Raw genomic sequence first — 22,171 nt, forward strand, 5'->3', positions numbered from 1 at the left:
ATACACTATTAAGTGAAGGTGGGGCGTTCTGGGAGAGATGTGTCCATGGCGTCATTATGGGTCGGAGATGACTCGACAGCATGAGACAAGACCCACTTGGTGCTTGCGTCTCTCACATCCCCCTTCAAGGACAGAGCCCAGGTCACTGAACGTCACCTACTTGATGTCACTCGTCCACTTGGTACCCGGACCTTCCGCCCCAAGGAAAGAACCTAGGTCACTGTGCTTGGAAAGAGGAGACCGAAGCCAGAGGTGTCTAGAGAATCCAGTGCCAATCTTTGTACACAAGAAGCCCAGCCCCCCTCCCCGCCCCCCGGCGCCCCTGGACCTCAGTGCCCAGCTGCTTGGTCCCAGGGTCCCGCCAGGCACCGTCATGGCAGTGCGGTCAGTTCCGGCCAGCCGCCCGCTCCGGCCACCCCGAGTCCGCCCCTCCTCTGTCTGGCTCTTCACTCGGGGCCGACGTCCGTGGCCTCCTCCGGGCTGCCCCCGGCTGGGCCCGCTGACCCTCCACACTCGCCCTCCCCTCCCCCAGCTGTACCGCCGTTCCCGGCTGGACGGGTCAGGGCTCCAGCTTCCGAGAGAGGCGGGACAGCTCTCGCTGGTTGTCGATGACCCGCAGGTTCTGCAAGTACGCGGAGGCAGTGGCTGGGCTGTGGGCCCTCGGGGCCAGGTCCGAGCCTAGGGGAGGAAGGAGAAGCGGCTCGGAGGGGTGAAAGAGCAGGATTGATTGATTGATTGACTCAGCCTCTGCCCTCCCGCTCCCTCCAAACCCCGGCCCTTCCCTGCCCCTTGCAGATGGCCCCCAACCCTCTTACACGTGGAGATCCTCATGGCCTTGGCCTCCTCGCGGCAGGGAGAGGGTCGATTCCGAAGGGGCGAGAGGGGCGCTGGGGAAGGGGGGAAGGGAATGATAATAATTATAATAATTGTGGTATTTGTTAGGTGCTTAATTTGTGCCAGGCACTGTACTAAGTGCTGGGGGGGATACAAGTAAACTAGGTTGGACAAAGTCCCTGTCCCACATAGGGCTCACAGCTTTTATTCCCATTTTATAGATGAGGCAACTGAGGCCCAGAGAAGTGAAATGACTTGCCCAAGACCGCACAGCAGACAAGGGCAGAATCAAGATTAGAACCCATGATCTTCTGACTCCTAGGCTCATGCTTTATCCTCTAGGCCACGCTGCTTCTCATAAGGAAGGTCGGTGGTGAGGGGGTCAAGGGAAGCAAGGGGAGAGGGGAACATGGGAAGATCAAGGGAGGCAAATGGGAATCTCGGGACGAGACTGAGGCCTGGTTGGCAGAGGGGGGATCCCTCCCTACCAACCCACGGACCCCCGGAGGACCCGGCTCACCCTGGCTGTGGTTCCGGCAGTGATGCACCATTCGCACGGCTCTAGCCATCATGCGCTGTGGTGGTGGGGAGATGGGGAAAGCCTTGAGGCTCCCTTGGACCTCCCTCCCCCCAGTCCCCAGCACCAGCCCCCATCTCAGCAGCCCCCAGAATCCCCCTTCTCCCCCCAACACCCCCACTGTATCCTCAGCCTAGCACCTGCCTCCCCACCACCATCCAACGCTTAGTATGGTGCCCAGTGCTTAGTACAGTGCCTGGCACACAGTAAGCACCTAACAAATAACCGTAATTATTATGATTATTATCCCTCCAACTCAGCCCTTGCCAGGACCACTGTCCCCAGAATCTCTTTGGCTCCCAGCATCCCGTTCAGACTGGGAGTCAGGGCTTCTCAGCCCCCTCAAAACCCACACCAGTCTCGGCTTCCTTCCCCAAAGTGTTAGCTAAAACCGCTCCCCCCAAGAAGGGGATTGACTAGTGATTATTAGTATCCATCTTCCATTTAGTAAGGATTTGGGGGTCCTGCCACTGTCTCCGGGGTCCAGGCTCTGAGTTCCCCCACTTCCTGAGAGCAGCTAGTCTCCCCCTCCCACGATGAGAGCCCCCGCCATTTCCTCCCCTACACACTCACCATCTTCTCGAAGTTGATGAGATTTTCCACCATGGTGCAGTTCCCGTCATGGATGAAGGTCATGTCTGAGGGAACGGGGGAATCAACTCCGCGAAAAACCCTCAGGGCCCACCCCTCACCTTCCCTCTATACCTTATCAACCCTCAACCCCCAGGCCCCTGCAACCTCCCCAAGTCCCAAGCCCCCAACCCACCCTCCTCGAGGACCGCCCCCCAACCCCGCTCCCTGCCTTCAGGAGGCTGACTGCCCTCCTTCCTCTGCCCAGAGGCAGTGCCAGGGGTTAAAACAGGGGCTAGGCTGGTGGGTTCTGCTGTCCCTCTGGCTTTCCACAACTCTCCCGCTCCATGTTTCGGCCAAGAAGGATGAGCCACTGCTGGCTGGAAGTGAGCTCGGGATTCACCGTAAACAGCTTGACTTCACTATCCTGAGGCATTACTATCCCTGCAGCCACCTGGGCTATGACTCCCCGCAGCCTCTGGGGCAACTGTGACCCTCTCCGAGGTGACGCCAGGGACCTCTCCATTGGTCCCAAGCTCAGGAGTCACCATCTGCCCTTAAACCCGGCAGTTAGGGGTCAGAAATGGAGTGGGCTGGTCACATTTGGCTTAGGATTTCCAGGCCTCGAAAAGCTCTATGCTTGGATCTGTAATTTATCTATTCTATTCAATAGTATTTATTGAGCGCTTACTATGTGCAGAGCACTATACTAAGCACTTGGAACGTACAATTCGGCAACAGATAGAGACAATCCCCGCCCAATAACGGGCTTACAGTCTATTTAACTATTTATTTATATTAATGTCTGTCTCCCCCTCCAGACCGTGAGCTCGTGGTGGGCAGGGAATGCGTCTGTTTGTTGATCTTCTGGACCCTCCCAAGCGCTCGGTACAGTGCTTCGCACACAGTAAGGGCTCAATAAATACGAACGAATGAATGGATGGGGTGTGGTGGCCGTCCAGGGGAGCTACATTACCTTTAAGGAGGAGAGGCATGAAAGGGATGATGGGCGGGGACAGCTTAGCAAGGGCCAATCGGTACACGCGGTGATTCCAGGAGGGATCCTGGAGGTAAGAGTCGCATTAGTCACCCCACCAAAACCCCAAAGGGTGTCACACAATCTCACACAGGTTAACAAAATCACCCACAATATAACACCCCACAGGGTGCAACACAACCGCGTACAAAGCAGTGCGACAGCAAGCCACTGACCAGGCCCCACAAAACCCAACAAATCCAGTGTAACACAGTCTCACACAGCATAACACAGTCTCACACAGGTCTAACACGATCGCCCACGATTTAGCACACAGGGTAACACAACCGCATACACAGCAACGGGACAGCACAGCATACACGAGGCCCCCACAGAATGTAATACAACACAATAGTCAGTGTAACAGCTCATTGCGGGCACGGAGTGTGTCTACCAACTCTGTTGTACGGCCCTCTCCTAGGCGCTTAGTACAGTGCCCTTGGACATAGTAAGCACCTTTGATGATGATGTAACATGCCTCACAAGGGGTAACACCACGTCATGTCACTCAATGGAAATGAAACAAAAAAAGCCACGTATGAACTAAGGGAACCTTGGGAATATACACCAAACAAGGGGGAAGGATGGGAAGGAGACAGGTCAGAGTGGGGAGGTCAGGGTCAGGGCAGGGGTGGACTAGGAAAGAACACAGAGCTTTTGGGTGAGGGATAAATAATAACAATAATAATAATTTGTTAAGTGCTTACTATGTGCCAGGCACGGTAACAAGTCCTGGGGTTGATACAAGCAAATCGGGTTGGACACAGTCCCTGTCCCACATGGTGCTCACAGTCTTAATCCCCATTTTACAGATGAGGAAACTGAGGCCCAGAGAAGTGAAGCGACTGGCCGAAGGTCACCCAGCAGACAAGTGGCAGAACTGGAATTAGAACCCAGGTCCTTCTGACTCCCAGGCCCGGGCTCTATCCACTAAGCCACTTTGTTTCTCATCTATGGAAGGGGCTGGGGGTATAAGCATACAAAAGTTGTGCCTCAGTAATTTATTTACTTCTACTACGATCTGGGTCCCCCTCGAGACTGTAAACTCACTGTGGGCAGGGAATGTGTCTATTGTGGTACTGTACTCTCCCAAGCAATTAGCAAGTGCTCTGCACACAATAAGCACTCAATAAATACAACAGTGAATGAATTTGGTTTAAGCGAGATCTGGGCAGATTCACGGATTACCTGAGGAGAAATTGGGGACATCGAGGGCCAGGGCCAGGCTGTGGAGGGTCTGCCCCTCACCCCTGAGACGGGAAGCAACATGGCATAGTGGATAGAGCCCAGGTCTGGAAGTCAGAAGGTCATGGGTTCTAATCCCTGCTCTTCCCCTTGTCTGGTGTGTGACCTTGGGGAAGTCTCTTTTCTTCTCTGGGCCTCATTTACCTCATCTGTAAAATGGGGGTCAAAACTGTGAGCCCCATGTGGGACAGGGACTGTGTCTAACCCGATTTGCTTATATCCACTCCAGTTCCTAGTACAGTGCCTGGTACATAGTAAGCACTTAAAAATCATAGCTATTATTATTATTATTACGTCTGGAAGGGCAATAAGCATATGGTTCCTTCCAAGCGGAGGCAGGGTCCCGGATGGGATAGCCCGGGGCGGGGAGTGGTCTAAGAGGGAGCTTGTGCCTGTAGGAGAGGGAACAGGGAGGCTGGGGGTGGGGGCTCTGAGGCCGGGGGACCCCGGAGAGGCCGGTATCACTCACCAGTAATTGTTCGAGGCTAGAGTGTAGCTTCCGGATCTTGTGGGGCAACCGCTGGGAGAGAAAAAGATGGAACTGAGGCTTTGAGTCACCATTCTACCCGCCTCTCTGCCCTGTGCTCGCCTCCCTCCTTTGTAACTCTCCCCCTCACCCCTGACCCCTGACCCACCACTATTTGGGACTCCCCCAGCCCCCAATCCACCTGACCTCAGCCCTCCCCACCTTCAAGGCCCTTCTAAAATCCCCTCCTTTTCTCCTCCCCGCCTACCCTGGTTAACTCCCAACACCCCGAGTCAACCCAACAGCTACCTCTAGCAACTACAAATTTATACCCCTCCTCGGCCCTTGTCTGCGTACGTAGAGTACATTCAGTTGTGCATTCACTTCTTCGTTGTGAGTCCACCGTTTGTAAATGTTTTTAGGTCTGCCCCCAGTTAGAGTGTGAGCTCCTTGTGGGCTGGGAACACAACTCATCCTTCTATTGTTCTTGCGCAAGTGCTTAGCGCAGACCAGACCGCTAAACTCTAAGCTCCTTCAGAGCAAGGATCATGCTAGTATCTCTCCCAAGCACTTAGTCCAGTGTTTTGCACAGAGGAGCGGAAATCAATCGTATTTACTGAGCGCTTACTGTGTGCAGAGCACTGGACTGAGTGCTTTGGAGAGTACACTATAACAGAGTTGGTAGACATGTTCCCTGCTCACATCTAGAGGGAGAGAGCACAGGTTTGGGAGTCAGAGGACCTGGGTCCTAATCCCAGCTCTGCCACTTGCCTGCTGTGTGCCCCTGGGCCAGTCACTTCATTTCCCTGTGCCTCAGTTTGCTCACTTGTAAAATGAGGATTCAACACCTCTTCTCCTTTTTCCTTAGACGGTGAGCCCCTTTCATTTAATCATTCAATTGTATTTTATTGAGTGCAAGTTTTCCAATCATAGGACAGGACCGTATCAGACCTGATGATCTTGTTTCTACCCCAGCGCTTAGTCCAGTGCTTGGCACAAAGTAAGCATTTAACAAATGCCACAACTATTATTATTATTAGAGCAAGGGCTCAACCGGGGCTATCGATTCACAACTATTCCTATTATTAGAGCAAGGACTCAACGAATACTACTGATTGACTAGAGTGCACGGCACTCACCATCACCACTAACTGGGCACAGTGGGATCGGGTGAGTAGGGAGACTCTATGTCCATTTTAGGTTGTGCCCCACGGAATCCTGGCGTACCTACCTCCCAGGTGTGGGCGAGACGGCTGACGGCCGAGTTGCTGAGTCCAAACATGACTGCAAAGAAGGAATTCAGATTCCTCTGCTCCTTCAGGCTGGAAGCCAAGGGGTCAGGGAGTCAGTGGGGTGGAGGGGGGATGGGGTGGGCACATGGCATGACCGTGGGCACACAGTGTGTCAGAGGCAGATAAGTGGGCAGAAGCTGGCCTGGTAGGGACTAGTCAGGTAAAAGGATCAAATCCAGAAAAGCGACATGGCCTGGGGGAAAGAGCCCGGGCCTGGGAGTCAGAAGACCTGGGTTCCAATCCTGCCTCTGCCACTTTCCTGATGTGTGACCTTGGTCAAGTCACTTCACTTCGCTATACCTCCATTTCCTCATCAGTCAAATGGGGATTCACTACCTGTCCTCCCTCCTCCTTAGATTGTGTGTCCCATGTGGGATGGAGACTGTATCCAACCTGATTATCTTGACTCTACCCCGGTGTTTAGTAGAGTGCTTGCCGCATAGTGCTTAACAGATAATAATAATAATAGTGGTATTTGCTAAGCACTTACTATGTGCCAGGCACTGTACTAAGCGCTGGGGTGTATATAAACAAATCAGGTTGGTTACCGTGCCTATCCCATATGGGGCTCAGCGTCTCAAGCCCCATTTTACGGATGAGATAACTGAGACCTAGAGAAGTGAAGTGCCTTGCCCAAGGTCACACAGCAGGCAACAATTATTATGACGTGGCAGGAATGGCCAGCATCTGGCCCTGTTCCTTTGTGCCCACGTGCCTTGTGTGTTCTGGGCTCCTTCCCCCGGCCCGGGCACGCTTCACAACCACTCACTGCGCTGCCAGTTTGATGAACCTGCTGAGCAGGCGGGCCCGGGCGGCGGGCGCCGGGCACAGACACAGCTCAGTGACCACCCAGTACTGCAGCTCATTGAAGCGGCGCATGAGCCGCTCTAGATTGGCGGTGGTGATGTCTCGGAGCCGCTGGGGCCCCAGCACGTACAGGATCGGTTCCACCTGGAGAACAGGTGGAAGGAGGACAGGGACGGAGTCTGGTCAGGTCTCACCCACACCTCACCCTCCCTGCCCGCTTGCTTCTCCCGCCCGCCCCCTCCCCAGGCCGCTCTCCTCCCTCCCACCATCCCCTGGCTGCCCCCTCACCTCGGCCCCTTCCCCACCTGGTGGACACAGTGAAAGAGGCCCCAGTCGTATTCGCTGAGCAGGCTGGCCAGGTCCCGGGAGCTCACCGCGTCCAGCAGCTCGGCTGACCCCACGTTAGGGCCCAGCTGGTCTGGGTGGGGGGTCTGCGTCCAGACATGGAATTGGGCTTGGATAGGGACACAGACCCCGACGTGAACAGGGGCCCACACAGACATCGACAGGAGCCCGGGACCTGAACACGGGCCCACACAGACACGGACAGGAACACGGGATCTGCACGTGGACCCACACAGACATGGACAAGAACACAGGACCTGAACACAGGACTACACAGACACCGACAGAAATATGGGACCCGCGCATGGGCCCACACAGACACTGATAAGAACACAGGACCCGAACATGGGCCCACACGGCTTCGGGACCAATCGGCACTTCAATCTGTGACCTTTGGACATTTGGTCTTCATCCCACCCCCCGCCCCACAGCACTTTTATGTACATATCTTTAAATTGTATGTTATAAATTACCTCACATTAATGTCTGTCTCCCTCCCCGCCGACTGTAAACTCATTATAGGCAGGGAACATGTCTGCTAATTCCATTGTATTGTACTCTCCCAAGTGCTCAATACAGTGATATGCACATAGTAAGCGCTCAATAAATACGATCGATTGATTGAGAGACTTAGTCTCTGACTCACAGGCAGACATGGAGAGGCATCCCCATCCCAACAGAGATCCCTGGTGAGACCCTGTTTGGGACTGACCAGCTGAGGCTCAGGTAAGCCCCAGGGTCATCCCCATCCTGCTCTCCAAACCCCCCTGCACCTCCTCACCAGCACAGCAGGCTCCTGAGCGCTGACCAGGAAGAGCCGTTCATTGAGGCCCAGGGAGGAGGCCACTCCCCGGGCATCCGGTGGGAGTTTCACCGCCTCTGTGGACAACAGGAAGATTAAGCCAGAAGATGGGGGCTCGAGGGAAGGGAAATAAGAGGGGCAGGGCTGCTGGGCCTTGGGTTCAGTCCCCACATCCCACCCTGGGGGTAGATTTGGTGCCCTCTCCTACCTCGCCTCTCAACTCTCCTACTCCAACCCAACCCCCACACTTTGCTCTTCTAATGCCGACCTTCTCGATGTACCTCACTCTCATCTGTCTTGCCGCCGATCACTCACACACGTCCTGCCTTTGGCCTGGAACACCCTCCCTCCTCATATTTGACAGACATTCTCCCCCAACTCCTGCCTCTGGACTGGAATGCCCTCCCTCCTCATATCCGACAGACAATTACTCTTCCCCATTTCAATAAGGGACATCAATTCCAAGAATTGAATCGTACTTTCCAAGCGCTTAGTACGGTGCTCTGCACACAGTAAGCGCTCAATAAATACGATTGAGTGGATGAATAAATGAAGAGGCCTTCCCTGACTAAGGCCTCTTTTTCTTTTCTCCCACTCCATTCTGTGTCACCCTGACTTGCTCCCTTTATTCATCCCCCCTCCCAGCCCCACACCACTTCAATCTGTATCTGTCATTTTCTAATCCCAGTTCTGGCACCTTTCTACTATGTGGCCTTGGGCAAGCCACTTTAGTTCTCTCCACCTCAGTTACCGCATCTGAAAATGGGGATGAAGACTGTGAGCCCTGTGCTGGACAGGGACTGTGTTGAACTCAATTTGTTTGTATCTAACCCAGTGATTAATTAGTACAGTGCCTGGCACATAATAAGTGCTTAACAAATACCATAATTATTATTATTTATATTACTAGGTGTCTCCCCATCTAGACTGTAATAATAATAATGACGGCATTTGTTAAGCACTCACTATGTGCCAAGCATTGTTCTAAGCGCTGGAGCACTGTTCTAAGCCGTTGTGGGCAGAGACTGTATGTGTTGTGTTGTACTCTCCCAAGTGATTAGGCCAGTGCTCTGCACACAGTAAGCGCTCCATAAATACTATTGATTGACTGACTGGGTTGTTAGCCTTGGCCACGGCCCCTGACGCAGCCAGAGCAGCGCCGCGGTCCACCACCAGTCCTCTCTGGCCTCCGGGTCCTGGGGTCAGGCCAGGGTTTTGGGGGGTTCAATGGGTGGGAACCTGGGTGGAAGGCAAGGAGGATTGCCTGGAGATGAGGGGGCCTGGCCAGGGTTGGAGAGTCACCCCGGGTTCCCTTTCTTCCCCCGTGCTGACCCAGCACCCGCCCCAGCTCACCCCCAGAGGAGTTGACTTTGACCAGCACCGGGTCCCCGGTCCGACTGTCCACCTGGGCCAGGGCGGCCGTGACTTCCCTCACCGAGGCCGTGACAGGCAGCAGCACCGTCAGCACCTCGTGGTCCGGCCGGCAGACCGCATAGGGCACTGGGGAAGGGAGGAAGGCAGGAGGGAGGTGGGTCTGTGAGGAGGGGGTCTCCAGGAGGAGAGCACTGGGGGCTGGGGATGACCCCTGGGATGAGGGGTGAAGTGGGGGGCAAAGAGCGCTTCCATCCCTTCTCCCCATCAAGACCTGCCACTAAGGCCCTGACCTGGAGACACGGAGATGGAAGCGGAGGGGCAGTTGGAGGTCAAGCCGGGGACGGGGAGAGGGGAAGGGGAAGGGAAGTCACCCACCTCTATCCTGGGCTCGGATGGCTAGGCAGCCGCTGGGGGAAGTTTCGTCCAGGCCTGGGAACCAGATTGACCCAGTCCCAGCCTGCAGGGGAGGTGGACAGGGAGGCTGGGGTCAGGTGGAGGGGTACCTCAACTGGAAATTGGGGGAATCTGGGGGAGGGAGGGGCAGAACCATGGTGGGGAGGGACCTGAGAGCTTGTGGCAGGGGGGCCTGGTTGTAGGGAGGCTGGAGAGGGGGCCCAGCCAAGGGGGTCGAGTACAGTTGGGGAGGGGCCCAACGAAAGATGGCGGCCAAAGTTGGTGATGGACATGGGGGGGCACAGCCGGCACCTTCATCTGTGAGGAGCCATTTCCACCGCCATTCTCCAACCTGCAGAGGAAGTGACCGTAAGCTCACTGTGGGCAGGGGATGAGCCTATCGACTGGGGAAGGGAGGAAGGCGGAAGGGAGGAGGGTCGGGGTCGGAGGGGAATGGGCGTCTCCTGGGGGAGAGCACTGGGGGCTGAGGGCGATACCTGCGATGTGAGGTTGGGGGGAGGGGGAAGTGAAGAGTGCGTCCATCCCCTCTCCCCATCAAGGTCCACCCCCAAGACCCTGGACCGGAGACACAGAGGGGGAGGCAGGGGGGACGGTGAGGGAAGCAGTGTGGCTTAGTGGGTAGAGCCTGGGCCTGGGTTCTAATCCCAGGCCCGCCACTTGTCCGCTGAGTGACCTTGGGCAAGTCACTTCACTTCTCTGAGCCTCAGTTCCCTCATCTGTAAAATGGGAATTAAGACTGTGAGCCCCATGTGTGACAGGGACTGTGTCCAGCCTCCTTAACTTGCACCTACTAGTGCTTAGAATAGTGCTTGGCACATAGCAAGTGCTTAACAAGTACCATACTTATAATAATTATTATTATTATTTTACTCTCTCAAGCACTTAGTATAGTGCTCTGCATACAGTAAGCACTCGATAAATACTACAGATTGATTGGTAGAGAGAGGACACGGCGGGTAAACTTAGAGAGGAAATGGGAGGCACGTGGGGAGGGTACAGGGACGTCTGGGAAGGCAGGTCCACTCACCCCCAGGGCCACCGCTTCTCAGGCCCCTGCTCCCTCAGCAGCTGGCAGAGTCGGGCGTCCCGGCTGACCAGTTCTGACAGTTTCTACAGATGGAGATTCGGTTGTCTAGCTGCCGCCCAGCTCCTAGCCCTCACTGCCCCAACCCCTTAGGCCCCGGTGGCGGTCACCTGCAGGAAGGCCGGGGCGGCGGGGTCAGCGTCCAGCATGGGGCCGTACAAGGCTACCCACTGGCTGACCAGGTGCAGGATCTGCTGCCGCCTGTGGCCCACGTAGAGGCTCCGGTCCGTCTCGCTGCCCGTGGCCGGCTCCGCGTGGAAGGTGGAGGCTGGTCAAGGAGGGCCCGGGTACAAACCGCCCCTTCCTCCCTGACCCCGCTTCCTCCCGATCCCCCCACTCGTCCCCTCTGACACTCCCTCCTCCCCTCCTCCCACCTCGGGCCCCCATCCCGTCCCCCCCCACCCTCCATCAGCCACAGGGCAGAGGATATTGGTGTAGCAGAGCGGCACAGAGCTGGGTGCTGGGCATGAAGATGCCGTGCGTGAGGAGGAAGTCTCCAAGGAAGGTGTCTGCCAGAAGGAGGGGGTGTCCGTTTATGAGTCGGGAAGGGGTCCCCACAGTGGAGGTGGGGGGACACCAGTCCCAGGGCCCCAGACCGACAGTTCCAGCAGTCCCTGGGGCAGGGCTTTGGAGTGGGGACAAAGAGGGGGAGAAGATGGAGAGAAAAGCAGGGAGGATCTCCTGTCTCCCTCTCTGCCTCCCTCCTCACCCTCTCCCTACGCACCTGTGGGGTCATGGACACAGGAGTCCGGACGCACGGCTTCCAGCAGCAGCTCCAGGATTTTCTCTGGGGTCCCGGACATCACTGTATACCTGGGGAGGGTGCACAGGGCGGGCCCTGACTCTTCCTCCTCCTCTTCCTCCGCCTCCTCCCACCTCCCCAGGCCTCCAGCAGGTAGGGGGAAGAGAATGTGAATAAAGAGACAGAGCGGAGGGGTATGGGGAGTGGGCAGACTGGAAGGGAGGGGTGTGGAGAGAGGGGAGTCCTCTCCTCTTTCTCACCCTCATTCTCTGCGGATTCCCCTGGTCTCAGCTCCCACCTCCTCTTTCTCTTCTCCCTCTCCCTTCTGCATCGCCCAGTCTGGCTCCCTTTATTCATCCCTCCCACCCAGCCCCAACAACACCTATGTCCATATCTGTCATTCATTTATCTCTATTAATGTCCGTCTTCCCCTCTAGACTGTAAGCTCATTGTGGGCAGGGAATGTGTTTTTGTTTATTATTGTATTGTACTCTCCCAAGTGCTTAGTACAAGTGCTCCGCACACATCACATTTAATCGCTCATTAAATACGACTGATTGATTGACCTCTGTAAAGACAACTCCCAAATCTTTATCTCCGGTCCCGACCTCCCACCTGCATTACAATCTCAAATCACCTCTTGCCTCTGGGACACCTGAGCCCGGCGGACTCACGGGCACCTCAAACTCATGTCATCCAAAACTGAACCCATCTTCCCTCCTTGACCAACCCCATCCATGGCATTACCGGCCCTGTCCCCCAGACTCTCAATCTTTGATGTCATCTCTGACTCTTCTTTATTTTTTATCTCCCACATTCAATCTGTTTATAAAACCCCCCAGTTTCCCCTCCACAGTTTTTCTCAGTGGGGCCCTGTCCTCTCATCATCTCCCGGCTGAACTTCTGTGGTTTCAGCCTCCTGACTGGGAGGGCGGTGTGGCCTAGTGGAAAGAGCACAGGACTGGGGGTCAGGAAACCAGGGTTCCAGGCTTGGCTCTGCCACATGCCTGCTGTGTGACCTTAGGTAAGTCACCTCACTTCTATGGGCCTCTGTTTCTTCAGCTGCAAAATGGGGATTCAAAACCAATGGATGGTATTTATTGAGCTCTCATAGTGTGCAGAGCACTGTACTAAGCGCTTGGGAGAGTACAGTCCAACAGAGTTGGTAGGTACATTCCCTGTCCACAACAAGCTTACAATCTAAGGGGGAGACAGGCATTAATATCAATAAATCAAGAGCGAAGCAGTGTGGCTTAGTGGATAGAGCCTGCACCTCGGAGTCAAAAGGACCTGGGTTCTAATCCATGCTCCACCACCTGTCTGCTGTGTTTCCTTGGGCAAGTCACTTCACTTCTTGGTGCCTCAGTTATCTCATCAGTAAAATGGGGGTTAAGACTGTGAGCCCCACGTGGGACATGGACTGTTGTCAACCTCATTATCTTGTATCTACTCCGGTGCTTAGTACAGTCCCTGGCACATAGTAAGCGCTTGAAAAACACTATAAAAAATAAAGAGATAACTAAATGATATCCATTTTCCCTCCCCCTTAGACACGAGTCCTGTGGTGGAACAGGGACTGTATCCAACCTGATGATCTTGTATCTACTTAGTACAGTGCTTGGCACATGGTAAGCACTTATCAAATACCATAATTATTCATTATTACAATGCTTGACTCATAGTAAGCACATAACAGTAATAATGATAATACTACTAATAATGGTATTGGTTAAGTGCTTACTAAATGTCAGGCACCGTTCTAAGCACTGGGGTAGATACAAGCTAATCAGGTTTGACACAGTCCCTGTCCCACATGGGACTCCAGTCTTCATCCCCATTTTACAGATGAGGTCACTGAGACCAGAGAGGAACAAAGAACACGGTTATTGCTATTATTATGAGGGGAGAGGGTGGTGAGGGAGTGAGAAGGGAGAGAAGAAAGCAGAAGAGGAAAGGGGCAGTAGAGGGAGTTGGGGGAGGAGAGGGAGGGAAGAAATGGAGCCGCCGTCCACCATTACCGGTTGGGAGTAGGTGGGACAGGGCGCCCACGTCCGGCGCCCTGGGGCTCCCGCTCCAGCACTAGGACCACCTTCCCATGCTCCTCCAGCCGCAGGGTTTTTGCTTCCATATCCTGCCCCACGCCGAGCCCCGGGGTCAGCACGGGAAGGGTCGGTCCCACCCCGGCCCCCTCCTCCTGCCCCCTCCTCCCTACCCGCAGATGAAGCCCCACCGCCACCACCACGAGTCCCCCGCGGTCCCCGGGCACCTTGAGGATGCGGGTGAAGTCCCGCTTGTCCACACGCAGGAAGTGGCAGTTGTCTTCCCGCAGCACGATGGTGGCCGCCCGAGGGGCCTCGTTGACCAGCGCCAGCTGCCCGAAGGCGTCGCCCTCGTGCAAGGTCGTCACCAGGCCCTGTCCCCGCCCACACCCATCAGTGCTTGTCTGTGCCCACCACGGCCCCCAATAGCCCTCACTGTCCATCCCCCCCCCAGCGGCCACCTGTGCCCACCAAGGCCCATCAGTGTCCGTGCCATCCCCTCGGTGGCCAACTGTGCCCACCGCAGCCCGTAAATGACCATCTGTCTGCACCCCTCGTACCCACCGCGGCCCTCCCAGCAGCCACTGAAGCCTGTCAGTGTCCGTCTGTTCTCCCATTGCCCCCAGTGACCCTCTGAACCTTCTATGGCCCATCAGTGCTGCCCCACTCAGTTCGCTCTTCCAGTCTGGCCATTAACCGAGGGAGGGGAAGAGGGTGCGAGGGGGAGGGGGCAAGGCGGGGTCGGGGTGGGGAGGCCCACCTTGCCATGCGTCACCACATTGACCGATCCTTTCCAGATGACGTACCATGATGTGCCCGTGTCTCCCTGGCTGAACACTTAGGGGAGAGAGGGGGGAAGGTGGCATTTTAGCCCCACCCACCCCCAAACCCAGCTCCCATCCCATCTCCCTGCCGTCTCCTCTCCGCACCCCCACACCATACCCGATCCACAGTTTCCTCCCTCTCAACGCTGCAGCGAGGCCTAGTGGGTAGAGCCCCGCCCTGGGAGTCAGAAGGACCTGGGTTCTAATCCCAGATCGTCTGCTATGGGACCTTGGGCAAATCATTTCAATTCTCTGGGTCCCAGCTACCTCATCTGTAAAATGGGGTGACTCGTGAGCCTCATGTGGGGCATGGACTGGGTTCAACCTGGGTGGCGTGTATCTACTCCGGTGCTTAGTACAGTGCCTGGTGTAGTCCTCTAGTCCATAGTCCTCTAGACTGTAAACTCCTTGTGGGCAGGGACTGTGTCTGATTATTGTTGCATTGTACTCTGCCAAACGCTTAGTACAGTGTTCTGCACATAGTAAACAGTAATTACAGTTGAATGAACATAGTAAGTGCTTAACAGTTATAATTTAAAAAAAAACCCAAAATACTGTAGACTCCTCCCACCTGGCCCTCTCCATGGCCAGACTGATCCAGGGGCAGGGAGGGTTGTGTGTGTGTGTGTGTGTTTGTGTGTGTGTGTGTCTGTTTAGGGGAGTAATAATAATGTTGGTATTTGTTAAGCGCTTACTACGTGCAGAGCACAGTTCTAAGCGCTGGAGGAGATACAGGGTAATCAGGTCGTCCCACGTGAGGCTCACAGTTAATCCCCATTTTACAGATGAGGTAACTGAGGCACAGAGAAGTGAAGTGACTTGCCCACAGTCCCACAGCTGACAAGTGGCAGAGCCAGGATTGGAACCCAAGACCTCTGACTCCCAAGCCCGGGCTCTTTCCACTGAGCCATGCTGCTTAGAGCAGATATCCCCATCAAGACCCCAGCCCAGGCTCCCCACCCCCCCAACACACTCACGCACGGTCCCGGCCTTGCGATGCGACTCGAACAGCAGCACGGCGGCCAGTTCCCGCTTTACCTGCAGGGAGCACAGAAGGGTCAGACGAGGGTGGACCAGGTGGGGGACCTGGGGGGGTCCAGGTCCGCAGGCTCGGGGAGGGGCCAGGGGTCGTGGGGCCAGGGCTGGGGGGGCCGCGGGGAGGGGGACGGTGCTGACCGAGTTGGAGAGATGCGCCACGGCCTTGATGTGCAGGAGCTCCTCAAAGATCAGCTCCAGCTCCTCATCTGAGCGCTGCCCGAGGCTGCGGGCACAGGGGCGGTGCTGGGGGGAGGCAGGTGCAATCGGGGGGCGGGGGGGAGCTCACAGGGGCAGCACTGGGGGAGGGGGAGGGTCAGGATGGGGGTCGGCACAGCGGTAGCCTTGGGGGAGAGTCAGGATTAGGGATGATACAGCGGCAGCGGTGGAGGGGATGCAGTCAGTATGGGGGATAATAATGATAATAATGATGGTATTCCTTAAGCGCTTACTATGTGCCAGGCACTGTACTGAGCGCTGGGGTGGATACAAGCAAATCGGGTGGGACATATTTCCTGTCCCATGTGGAGCTCACGGTCTCAATCCCCATTTTACAGATGAGATAGCTGAGCACAGAGAGGAGTGAAGTGACTTGCCCATGGACACAGCAGACAACTGGCAGAACGAGGATGGCACCAGGGTAGCGCAGGGGGGAGGTCAGGATGGAGGATGGCACCAGGGCAGAGCTGGGGGGGGTGGTCAGGATGGGGGTGGTACAGGAGCAACACTGAGGGGTTCGGAGTGGGGGATCACATAGGGGCAGCGCAGGGGGGTCAGGATTGGGGATCACATGGGATTGAGGGGCAGGGGGTCAGGGGTGCGTTGGTGACTCACGGTTTCCTTAACGCCATGGTCAGCAGGGCGTCGGATCCCCGCTGGGACAGCAGGCCCATGGCCTCAGCCAGCTCTTCCGCCTCCCGCTCACCCCCCAGACTGCCCCCTGGGACCTCCCCGGGGAGGCCCCCCAGCTCCGGCCCCGAGAAGCGGTAGAACTGGGCATCCCGGTCCTGAAAGTGCCAGTCGTCTTTCACTGTCGGGGAGGGGATGGAGGGGCAGAAGGAGGAGGAGGGAAATGGGGGTGGGAGGTGGAGGTGAGCAGAGAGGAACTGGGGCCCACCGGGCTCTCCCTGTGCCCACCCCGCTCGCCCGAACCCCCAGAACTAGGAGAAGCAGCATGGCGTAGTGGATAGAACACGGGCTTGGGAGTCAGAAGGTGGCGGGTTCTAATCCCGGCTCCACACTTGCTTGCTGCGTGACCTTGGGCCCTTAGAGCCCGGTACTTCTGACTCCCAGGCCCGGAGGTCAGGCAGGAGCCAAGGGACGGCCTTCCTCCTGGTCACCGGAGGCTCCCCCAGCCCCGCCACGTCCCCCGCCTCCGGCGCCTGGCTCACCGTGGTGAAGCGCCCCTTCGTCCAGCAACACCTGGCAGATGCCCACGGCCTGGCTGCGGGACTGGATGCCGAGTCCGGTGGCCAAGAGCCCGTCTACCAGCTCCCGGCCCGAGCAGCACTGTCTGGGGAGGAGTCGGAGATGATGAGGGGTTGAGGGGAGGCCACTGGGGTGTATGGGGTGTAGACTGTAAGCTCATTGTGGGCAGGGAATGTGTCTATTGTTATACTTTCCTCTCCCAAGTGCTTAGTACAGTGCTCTGCACACAGTAAGCGCTAAATAAATACGATCGGCTGACTGAGCAAGGACCTTGGGTTCACAACCGTCTCCACCCACCTTGACCCCTCCAGGTGCTGTTCATGAGTGGGGAGGGGGTAATCGTGGGGGCGGAGCTACGGTTGGGGATCTGGGGGTCAGAGGCCAAGGCCCCGGGGGAGTACATACCGGTAGAGCCTCAGGTGGTACTTGCGGTCCCGGACGAGGGCCGGGCAGGTGTCCAGCAGATGACTGTAGAGCAGCTTCGCTGCCCGGAGGACAGTGGCCTGGAGGGATGGGGACACATCGGGCTCAGCGGAAACTCGCCCAAGCCAGTGTATCCAACATGCCGGCTCCCCAGAGTCTGTTCCCTCTCGCCTCCCGCCGACAACCCCTCACCGGGTCGCACCTGAGCCAGGCCCGGGCTAGAGTTCAGGGTCTCGTCGGTGTCGTTGAGCGGCGTCTAGAGGGGAAATGGGGTGCTTAATCTCCAATCGGAGCCCCCAAGCCTCCCTGCCGTCCCCCATCTGCATCCCCCAGATCCTTCACCCCACATTGTTCTCCCCCAACCTCGGGGTGCGGACAGGTCAGCTAATACGGTGACGATAGCTGTTCACCGGACTCAGGGACAGACCAGTGTTGCCCTGGGACCCAGCCAGTCTCCCTGCTCCCACGCAGGCACGTACAAGCACACATACACACACACACAAGCTTACATACCCACAGACACAGACCCCCTAATACTAATAGCATTTGTTAAGCACCTACTATGTGTAAGTACTGTACTAAGCGTTGGGGTGGATACAAGCAAATCGGGTTGGACAAAGCCCCTGTCCCACGTGGGGCTCACAGTCTCAATCCCCCTTTTTCAGATGAGGTGACTGAGGCCCAGAGAAGTGAAGTGACTTGCCTAAGGTCACACAGCAGACACGTGGCAGAGTTAGGATGAGAGTCCATGACCTTCTGACCCCCAGACCCGTGCTCTATCCACTTCGCCAGGCTGCTTCTCATGAATGCTTGCCTCCGCGCAGACAACACGCATGCTTACATACACCCAAATGCAAGAATGCTTGAATACCCACAGGCGAATGTGTGCTTTCATACCCTCAGGCACAGACACACGCAGACTCACCTACACACCTCCCTACAGTTACACCCACTCAAAGACATCCCCACTTTTACACACCCGCCCCCGATTCCGGCTCCCTCCCCGGGGCCGGAAAAGCAGGTCTGCAGAGGCAGGGGCAGAGGGGTCAATTGGGGGGATCCAATCAGTGGTATTTATTGAGCACCTGCTGCGTGAAGAGCGCGTACTAAGTGCTTGGGAGAGAACGATACAACAGAGTTGGTAGACGCGTTCCCTGCCCACAGGGAGCTTACGACCTGGAGGGGATCCAGCCCCTCCGTGGGCCCTGGACTCCAGCTCTTTCCTACTCCTTCGCCCACCCCAGCTTCCCCCCTCCCCGTTTTCTGCCCCGACCAGTGAGGGTTACCTGCTACCAGGTAAGGCTGCTAGCCAGGCCCCGCCCAGCCCCTCCCCTTCAAGGTTACAGGGCAGACACCTGCCACCCACAGGAGAAGTTAATGACCGGAAATGTGGGGTGGAGGAATGCCAACTCCGCCCGCACCCCAAACCCGCTACTGGGCCCCAGGGCCCCTCCTCTTCTTCCTCCTCTGAAGTCCCAGACTCCTGCTCCCTCCTGGGCCTAGAGATGCTCCCTCCAAGTTCTGCCCTGCAGGTGCACCCGTCCTAGGAGCTGGCTTTAGCCCTGGGACAAAAGGTCCTGGCTGCCCGGCCCCTGAGGGACTTGGAACTGCTGATCACTCCCTTCCCCTCCCCAACCCTGCCCCCCAAGTCCGGGGTGCTTGCCCACCCACCCCCAGGCCCTTTACCTCTCCTCCCTTCCCTCTCTGCTTTTCCCAAGCTTGTGTGCTGGAGCAGTGTGGAGCGCCACGGAATGACCACTGCCCAGGGGTGACCGGTTGCTCAGAGGAGTTGGGAGGGGGGCAGTGCCCGCCCCTCACCTCTCTGGGTGACCCGGGTCAGAGCCTGGGGGCGGGGGCACCCGAAGTGTCCACCGCACGGGACCCGTCGGACCTGTTTGCCGGGTGCTGAGGAGCCAGGACTGGAGTTGGGGTTGCGGGGGGGAGGGAGATTGGAGGAAGGGGAGGGGCCCAGTCCCCCACTTGACACTCTCCCTGTCTCCAGATGGCCGGTCCCTCCGTAGCCACCAAAGGAGACTCTCCACCTTCCCTCCTCTCCCTCCAATCCTGGTTCTCCCACCTCTGACTTGGACAGGACTTCCTGCTTTCTAACCTCACTCCCTCCTGCTGCCGTTTCGGCCCATTTCCCCCTGGCTCCCTCCAGGGCAGGTGATAGACTCTTCTAGGCCTTAAGAGAGAGGTCTGGGGGGCATCAACTCCCTCCCACTTGGATCCCTTTCTCCCACCTTCCCGAGGGTCTCCACTCTCCCCCTGCCTGAATCTTACGCACTCTGGCAGCACAAGACTTGATAACCGGAGCTCAAGGCTTAGCTACGTTCCCCAAAGCACCACAACACTGAGCACAAGACTGCACACAGCCACTTTCACATGCAACCACTAACCCAGACACCCCGACCTGCTTCCTTTCCCCCCTCCTCCCCAGTTACCCCCACATCCTCCCACCTAATGCGGGGAGGAACGACTGCACCCCCTGAGAGATGAGCCCCCCACCCTTTCTTCTAGTTCTAGTTCCACCCCACCTCCCTGCCCCTCCCCAGCAGCCCCCATTCCCTGAGGAGTTTATTGTCCCAGCCCCTCATCCCCGCCGCCGGGAGGGGCAGGAAACACGGGTTAGTGCAGAATCAGGTTCCAGCCAGTGGCCCCGGCCGGACGCGGAGGTTCTCTCTCCACTGCCTCTTAGGGGCCGTCCCCTCCCCCCCCAAACCCCGCTCCTGCCCCACTCGGCGTGGGGACAGGGAGGGGGGAGCGGTGGTCCCCCATCACTGCCCAGATGACCCCTCTTTAACCCCCCCAGACACTGTGGCTCCCCCATCCCCCCCACCAGGCCCAAAATAGCTCCCTCCACCCCCACCGCCCCTCATCTCCTCTTCCTGCATGGGGGAAGCGAGACGGCAGGCCTGGAGCCAGCTGGACACCCCCCGCACCTCTCTCCCCTGAGATTTCAGGGCCAGGCCGTACCCCACCCCCGACCCCGTGCTCACTCCCTCCCTTCCCTTCTTCAGTCGTCACGGTAACATTCCCCCTCCCCTGCTCTCTCCCCGCGTCCCCCTCCCCACAGACCATCAGCCTGAGGCCTAGGGGCCCTAGGCCGGATGCTTGAGGTCCAGACAGCCCTCGCCCCGTGTCCCCATCCATCTCGGTCTCAGTTTACCCTCCAAGACCCGAGGGGAAGGGGATCCTAGTCGGGGGGCGGGGGCGGGGGGGAATCCTGAAGGGAGGAGGGAAGCTGGAGGAGGCGGGCCGGGGAAGAGGCGACAGGAACTCTGGGCGGGGGCCAAGGCAAGACTAATTGTTGCTATTCCCGAGCCGGCTCGTAAACTCCACCCCTCCTTTCCCCCCATCCCGTCTCGGACGGTCCTTCCGTCTCCCCAGACCGGGCAAACTGCGTGGGACGGGCCGGCCCAGCCCCCTCGGCGGTCGGCTCGGCTGCCCCGTGGGGGGCTGGCTGAGAAACACTGAGTTTCTCAGCACGGGGGGAGACGGCAGCCTCGACGATGCCACTCGCTGCCCTCCCACCCCCGGGCATTTAGCTGGGTCGGGTACGACAAGGGCCCGTTGCCACGGCAACGGTGGCGGGGCCAGCCGGAGCGTGACGGGCTGGGCAGATCCGGGGCGGTCAGCCCCCTCTGCCTCCCCTCCCCGGTGACACCTGTCCCCCACCCCCCGGTCTCCCCAGAATCCCCCCCACTGCGTCCGCCGCGCCCCCTCCCGCGTCCATCCCCCATCCCTCCTCTCCCCCTCCCCACCCCCGTCGCCCCGTGGACGGGAGGGTCGTGGTACCCACCCAGCGCAAGCCCTGGATCCGTCCGGGAGGAGGCCCGCGCTCCGGCTCCAGCTCGTAGGAATGGGTCCGGGGCCGGGGGACCCGGCGGAGCGCCATGGCCAGCAGCGTGCCCGCGGGCACCCCGTCCGGGAGCCCCCCGCGGGCCGGCCGCACCGCCTCCGTCTGCTCCGCGCCCGTCGGACCTGCCGGCCAGCAGCCCTCGCCCGGACGGCCCACCTGGGGCCACCCGGGGAGGGGTCAGGAGGGGGCACCCGGGGCCGGGGGCACAAGGTCGAGGCGGGGGTCCGGACCCGGGCGGGGAGAGGGGACACGGGCCCACCGCCGTCTCCCGGAGAAAGACCTTCGGTCCCGGGGGCCGCCACCTCCGTCCCCTCCCCCGGACAAGCCCGGCCCCCCAACTCCGTGCCCGACCCTCTCGCCTCCCCGGGTGCCAGCCCCCTCACCCCCGCCCCTTCCCGGCCTTGCCCCGGCTCCCCCCCTTCTCACCTTCATGCCCCCGGGCGGGCAGATGACCCCACCGCCCACCCCGGCCTCCCTCGGCGCCGGTGCTTCTGGGGAAAGACCCCGCCCCCAACTCCGTCCGGGGAGGGGGCGAGGGGCAGGGAGAAGGGGGCGGGGGGCGGGGGGTGGCAGGACCCGGACCCGCACCCGGACCCGGGGCGAGAGTGTCCGGCGAGGACCGACTTGGGAGGAAGTCGGGGGCGGAGAGAGGAGGGCAGGGGAGAGGGGGAAGGGGAGAAGAGGGGTCTCCCGGCCGAGGCGGGGGAGCAGGAGGGCACAGCCCGGAGGCGGCCGGTAGCCCTGGCACCTCGGCCCGTGCGGACAGCTGGCACGGGAGGCGGGCGATCCCCCGGCTGGCACCGAGCCCGGCGGACCTGCCCCGGCCCGAAGGAGGGGGGTAAAGGGTCCGCCCACAACAGACGGGGCGGGGCCTGGGGGCAGAAGGAGGCGGGGACTAGCCAAAGGGGGCAGGGACCAGCCAAAGGAGGTGGGACCTGGTCACAAGGGGGTGGGCCCTAGCCAAAGGGGTGC

The 22,171-nt window shown here is 58.5% G+C and overlaps 1 protein-coding gene across 2 annotated transcripts; it reads right to left on the reverse strand.

Moving 5' to 3' along the window:
* Positions 1-255: 255 nt before the first annotated feature.
* Positions 256-21,728, reverse strand: RAPGEF3 (Rap guanine nucleotide exchange factor 3). 2 transcript variants are annotated; one of them, XM_029074241.1, is made up of 28 exons: positions 21,626-21,728; positions 21,140-21,355; positions 17,540-17,593; positions 17,320-17,417; positions 16,878-16,999; positions 16,321-16,516; positions 15,628-15,712; positions 15,429-15,489; positions 14,388-14,464; positions 13,855-14,001; positions 13,607-13,719; positions 11,571-11,659; positions 11,277-11,355; positions 10,957-11,107; positions 10,790-10,872; positions 10,054-10,093; positions 9,724-9,805; positions 9,328-9,474; positions 7,954-8,051; positions 7,133-7,258; positions 6,790-6,971; positions 5,960-6,050; positions 4,732-4,782; positions 2,958-3,045; positions 1,985-2,049; positions 1,355-1,409; positions 816-887; positions 256-678 (listed from the first exon to the last, which is right to left on the reverse strand). In XM_029074241.1, exons 1-28 carry the CDS (start codon positions 21,629-21,631, stop codon positions 560-562), a joined length of 2,793 nt encoding a protein of 930 aa, XP_028930074.1. In that variant the 5' UTR covers positions 21,632-21,728; the 3' UTR covers positions 256-559. The 2 variants fall into 2 exon arrangements, with proteins under 2 accessions (XP_028930074.1, XP_039769281.1); XM_039913347.1 differs by lacking the exon at positions 11,277-11,355 and having other exon boundaries at positions 10,957-11,114.
* Positions 21,729-22,171: the final 443 nt, after the last annotated feature.

The sequence above is a fragment of the Ornithorhynchus anatinus genome, chromosome 10 (assembly GCF_004115215.2).
Source record: "Ornithorhynchus anatinus isolate Pmale09 chromosome 10, mOrnAna1.pri.v4, whole genome shotgun sequence".
NCBI lineage: Eukaryota > Metazoa > Chordata > Mammalia > Monotremata > Ornithorhynchidae > Ornithorhynchus > Ornithorhynchus anatinus.